The sequence below is a fragment of the Fomitopsis serialis genome, assembly GCF_022376445.1.
Source record: "Fomitopsis serialis strain Sig1Antser10 chromosome Unknown B0H18scaffold_345, whole genome shotgun sequence".
In the NCBI taxonomy this organism is placed as follows: domain Eukaryota; kingdom Fungi; phylum Basidiomycota; class Agaricomycetes; order Polyporales; family Fomitopsidaceae; genus Fomitopsis; species Fomitopsis serialis.
Genome location: NW_025955305.1, coordinates 30,804 through 36,365, shown reverse-complemented (window position 1 = coordinate 36,365; position 5,562 = coordinate 30,804). Strand labels below are relative to the sequence as shown.

General features: G+C 53.8%; 1 protein-coding gene across 1 annotated transcript; it reads left to right on the top strand.

Moving 5' to 3' along the window:
- The first annotated feature begins 322 nt into the window (after positions 1-322).
- On the top strand, positions 323-4,548 carry B0H18DRAFT_919953 (uncharacterized protein). The gene is made up of 22 exons (XM_048041603.1): positions 323-479; positions 549-623; positions 683-911; positions 969-1,062; positions 1,124-1,310; positions 1,368-1,476; positions 1,585-1,682; positions 1,736-1,773; positions 1,829-1,849; positions 1,903-1,944; positions 1,999-2,054; positions 2,102-2,197; positions 2,247-2,357; positions 2,416-2,562; positions 2,620-2,807; positions 2,859-2,888; positions 2,938-3,090; positions 3,143-3,351; positions 3,400-3,476; positions 3,529-3,676; positions 3,737-3,829; positions 3,884-4,548. Exons 2-22 carry the CDS (start codon positions 573-575, stop codon positions 4,146-4,148), a joined length of 2,442 nt encoding a protein of 813 aa, XP_047884904.1. The 5' UTR covers positions 323-479; positions 549-572; the 3' UTR covers positions 4,149-4,548.
- Positions 4,549-5,562: the final 1,014 nt, after the last annotated feature.

Sequence of the window (5,562 nt, the reverse complement as noted above, 5' to 3'; positions counted from 1 at the left end):
GCACTAGTCTTCATGACAGCTTTGATAGACTTCAAGCGTGGACAGGCGTGGGAGGTCTGTGGGGGTGGTTCAAAGCTGGGCGGTGTACTGGAGACTGGGATTATAACATGGAGAATCAAGTAGAGTGTGGAGAGACCCAGAGGCCCGGGGTTGGTGGCAGACGGTGTGGCGCGAGGTCGCGCGCCTCAAGTATTCAAGTACAGTAACGCAGTTACGTAAATAAGAACTTAAGTAGTTCCGATATACTTATGTGCTTAAGCCTTACTTACATAATAGAACGCTGATTTAGGTGTTACGCATATCACGTGAGCTCGCATGCACAGCCTCGTCCGTAACCTCGAAGTTCACAAGTCCTTACGGCGACGAGCAGGGTCACGAACAGAAGTACAAGATCGCTGTATAGTTGATTTTGCAGTGAGGCAAGTGATATCCAGCGTGCTCTCCGCAGAACCCATACATTCGGGACCCATACATATATGGTAAGTACGCAACGCCAGGCCGACTCATCTGCAGAAAGGCACACTATCTGACAGTATGAAACCGAACAGCGAGCTGCGCGGTGCAGATGAGATATGCCCTGGGTGGCATCCAGGCGAACCGAACTCATGCTACAAGAAGCCGAGGTGAGCACGTCTGAGAGCTTGAAGTCTGCATGTGGCTCATGTCCCACAAACTCACACAGACAACATATTCCAAGGCCGCCAAGAGTGAATTGCATGGCGACTTTGATCGGGCATTTGGACTCTACGTGAAGGCGGCCGAAGCCTTCCTGCACTTGGGTCAGATCAGTGATGATGCACGACAACGTTCTCGCTGCAAAGACCACGCTGCAAAGGCGTTAGAACGTGCAGAGAAGATTAGGCAGGCTCGGCCGGAATTGAGACCGCCCACAAGACATCATTTCGCCGAGCGTATGTCCGTACTTCTGTGACTCCATCGTGAGTATTGACGATCCGATGCGGTTGCAGAAGAACAATTGTATGTGTTGAGGAAGTCGTCCCTTGTGAATAATGTTCGCTTCTCCCTGTGGGACGAAGACGCAACTATGACGCGCGACACAAGGTAAATCCTCACGTCAATGTATCGGAGGTCGTTCGCTGATCCGGCGGCATGGCATCTCTAGGCACCCCGCGCTATCGCCTGACCAACGGCGACATTCAGCGGTCTGGAACAAGGTTGATATCAGCCAAGTGGGTCTGGCAAGCTCACCTCTCGAGCCGCAAGATATCGCCCAACATATCGTCACGGATTGCTCCGTATGTGGTGCAATAGCCGTGTGTATATGTCATAATCAGCGCTTTCAAACCGAGGTGAATCTCAATGTGTGGTCTTGGCATGCAGCTTCTGACTTCCCCTGGCGTCTCAAGCTCGGTCAGTCATGTTTGCATCCGGAGGAAGGCAGCCAGTCAGCCCAGGAATCGAGCTCTGTCATCTATCACGTTCGTCTGCTATTCAATGGAGCATACCGACGCGTAGGTACCCGCTGTTCGGAACATTTGCACCCCACTCATCATAGGTCGATTAGATATGTAGGGAAGATCCCGTAGATCCTCCTCAGCCGTTCCTGACCGCAATCAATGCCAGCTATCGACGACCAGCTCCCCCAATATCCTGACAGAACCCTCTTGTGTCTATCTACGGGTAACAAACGACAAACTTGGCCATCACTCCTGGAGAAGGCGGTGCGTGGTTCTTCACGAACTCTAGCGAGCTGTAGTCCTGATGCAAGACGTAGTACATGAAGCTCATGGGTGGCTATGACTTCCCTGGCTCGTAAGTCGTTTCTGCCGCCCATGAGAACCATTGCCTATATCGATTATATTTCCAGTGATTCATGTGTAGACCTACAGTAAGGCCCGAGCGTGAGAGGAGTTCCCATTGAACCTAACTGCGTCTTGGCAGCGCGCTCGCGGGATGGGTACCCGAACATGTGAATCTGAGATCGTAAGTAGGCGTCTCATCCGGGGTCCTCGGTTGACAGTACGTTCTTAATTGCAGCTCGACTTCTCAACGGGAGCGCTTGTGGGCCCGCATCTCACAGGGCTTTTATAACGGTATGGAAAAGTTGCCTCCGGGATTGTCGCTCATGATATTCGCTCAGGCTCATGCATGCTCACCCTGGGAACTGGCGAGAATGCCAGTGGTCTATGTTGGGACGATATTTGCCTACTTCCTGCTCACTGCTATGCCATCATTGGTAGCGAAAATCGTCTGTGGCCTTTACGTATGCTGATTAGTCCTCCCAGACGTTTCATCAAGCCCCAGCAAGCGGGAGATGACCATTCTAGACTCCTGGGCTCACTCGGGGTCCGGCCTTATGAACGGGCATGACTCTGATCCTAAGCGGGAATCGACAAGTCAGCGTACATCCAGCGTGTCTCAGAACACCTTGTTGATGATATCATCTATACGCAGACACCTTCAAGCTTTCGTGGGACGCAGTATGCAACATCTTCGACGGTGTCTATCTTAGTTGGGATCCAGGTATATTTGAACGCCAAATTACGTTCCATGGAACATGGACAGCCGGAACCATGTCCCTCAAAGAAGATGCTGCGTACTGTGCGCACCTATTTGACCTGGTTTCAAATCAAACCGACTTATCCTGTCCCTATCCAGCATGCCACTTTCAGCTGCAGTTGCGAACAGGAATCAGTAAGGCCCAACGAGGTGACGAAGACATCTGGGTGCAGTTGACGCGCCATGTCTCGGATACCCGGCGCACCTCCGAGTACATTTCTCTGCTTGTTAATGGCGATGAAGAGCCGAGTCGATCGTCTCTGGAAATCAACCCCTCGACGTTGAAGGTGAGTACGTTGACATTACGTCGAGGACACTGGATCATATGATCCCCGCAGGGTGAATATACCAACAACCTTCATACCCTCGTAAGTTATACTTCAGATCAACATGACCTAACATTGACGATAACTCTAGGTGCGATACACCGCGTCGCAAGCCGATCAGGTGTTGCATCTAGTGGCTGCTTACGAAGGACGACTGAGCGAAGTCGGCTTCACTATCACTGTGTATTCTAATACGGATGTGTCTTGGATAGAAGAGATACCCAAGGCGATGTACTCGAAGGAGGTTAGTCGAATAATCGCGCCCGTCCTTCGACCATGCTCACGAGATAACACAGTTTGACGGAGAGTTCGGCTCCAAGAATGCTGGCGGCCACCATGGTCATCCGACGTTCATGGACAATCCTCAGTATCACCTACGAATATACCCGGGAGAGTCACCGTCGGCCGCAAATACCAAAGCCGCCACGTCAATCGTCCTGCAAAGCTCCAGACATATCCCAATCAACGTCTCGCTAGTGTGGTCCAAGGGAGAGCGTATTGCCGAGTGAGTGACAGTGTACTCGGCGTTGATCGAGCTAACGATCATCCTAAGGATGGGTCACAATGAGTTGGCTGCGCACTCCGGTCCATATGGCTTCGGGTACGCGAACGTGGCGCGTGACCTGTCGGGTGTGTCCTATCACTTCGGGTCCCAGTTCACTCTAACATGGTTCCTCGCTAGCGGGCGACTACACTCTCGTCTTATCCTCTTTTGAACCGCAGCAACTTGGATCGTTCAAGCTACGCGTGGAGAGCCAATCACGTTTCGAGCTCACGCCCATATCTCAGGAAGGCGCCGGCATGTTCAACAAGGTCATACGTGGGGCGTGGTATGTGGAAATGCGGCATATGGTATCGTTGTTGTACAAAGCTCAACTGTGAGTTCGCAGGACCACGGAGACCGCCGGCGGGGGTCCAAGCTCGAGTCGGTACGCAACAAACCCGCTCTACGAAGTGCAGGTCGACACAACCACACAACTCAAGTACGCCTTCCTGCATATCCCTCCAGATCCTCACTCACCCCGCCCGCACTCCAGAGTACGGCTGCAACTCTTGGAGACCACCCCGCCCGCCTCTATCAATGTCTCCCTCTTCGAGCACAAGGCGCCTCGCAACTCGCTGAAAACAACGTCGGGACCGTACTCCGATGGCGTCGCAGGCGTAGCCACGCCGCAGGTCGCGCTGCAGCCAGGCACATACCACGTCGTGCCCTCGACGTATAACCCTGGGCTGCTTCGCGCGTTCAAGCTCATATTCTACAGCAGCGCCGCGGTCAAGATCTCTGCGGTCACGCGTGCCTGATGTGACTTACGTTGGCTGCAGTCATTCCACACCTCGCTGGCGGCGGAAGGAGGGCGACGTGAGGATGTATTCGTTCACGCGTTTGAGTGTAGCTCGAGAAGGGTTGGCCTCCGGCCTGCTCGATATGATCCACTGTAGCTTTGTACTGATGGACCGTTTCGTCGCCGTATTTCCTAGTCAAGAATTGTAACTCAGTTGCGACATGCAATGTGCCGATAGACCTACGCAATGTATCCCGTTCCCCGTGTGTAGCCACAAACGCGCCTTTGTCGTCGAAGAAGAGCTGGAGCGCCGCGAGAGCGACGCCCACGCTTGCGTCCTGGCCGTTGTCGCAGCAGACGCAGACGCAGTCTCCTCTGGATAGGCAGCCCTCGATGAACGCCATGGATCGAGGAAGGATGGTCTGCAGGTAGAGGATCTGCTCCTTCCTGCCCTCTGCCATATGCAGCCTGAGGACGTTGTCTGCCTCGGTAGCATCCCCTTGCGATACCGGAGAGGCGCTAACGATCAGGAAGAAGAGCTGGATAGCTGAGCCTGGCAGGGAACGAGGGAAGTCACAGGGTATATCCGCCATTGAACTGATCAGGATGCGCCCGCCGACTTGCACGATAGGTGTGGGCTTGTTTGACCACTGCTGCTGCGACTGCTTCGCGCCGATCGGCCTCAGGAGTGAGCTGATCAGCTCTGGCAACTCCGATCGACTGCTCTGCATTAGTTCGTCTTTGTGTGTCCAAAACAGCTTCGGCGTAAGCCCCTGTGTCCATGGGTCAGCCCTTATCGGGACTCCTCCGTCGGCCGTGCTTACCAGTCCCCATAGCTCGTGATCGTCGCCTGAGCCTTGCACGTAGATGAACCCGTTCGAACGCCGTTCCATACCCTCTTGGATCTGTTTGGATGCGGAGACGCATATGACGGGGTAGAATGGTTGAGTGGGACTGGCATCCAGGCTCGGAAAAACGGATGTCGACGGTGTGATCCACAATGGGTGCAACGGGCGTTGCAGATCCGACAAGATGTACGAGGAATTCTGTTTGCTCGCCGTCAGATCTCGTACATCAACAGAGGAGACAGGGGACATTACCACTAGCGAATCCACCCATCCGTCCAATCGAGCTTCGATCTGTGACTTCTCTTGTGCGCTAACGGTCCCGAATGGGCAGTACAGCTCCAGATCCCAGTCGACTTTGTGTCTGTCTGGATACTTCCGCTGGACGGCGCGATTGATGACTGCACACCAGATCGGGACCGTCTTCGACAGCGCATCGGGAATACGCTTTCCGGAACGTGTTGAGTCGACCAATATCATCCTGTCACAGGCGTCCATATCGGTGAACCCTCTCCTATAGGGGATGGTCGGCTCACCCTCCTTCCGACACGATCATGGAAAGCAGATGCAGATTTGGTCGTCTCAAGT

Bases quoted from the DNA above. Each gene is read 5' to 3' on its own strand.
- B0H18DRAFT_919953 (XM_048041603.1), top strand. From the start codon at position 573: ATGCCCTGGGTGGCATCCAGGCGAACCGAACTCATGCTACAAGAAGCC. The intron at 912-968 runs GTATGTCCGTAC...ATGCGGTTGCAG, and splicing joins AAGACATCATTTCGCCGAGC to AAGAACAATTGTATGTGTTG. The intron at 1,850-1,902 runs GTAAGGCCCGAG...GCGTCTTGGCAG, and splicing joins GATTCATGTGTAGACCTACA to CGCGCTCGCGGGATGGGTAC.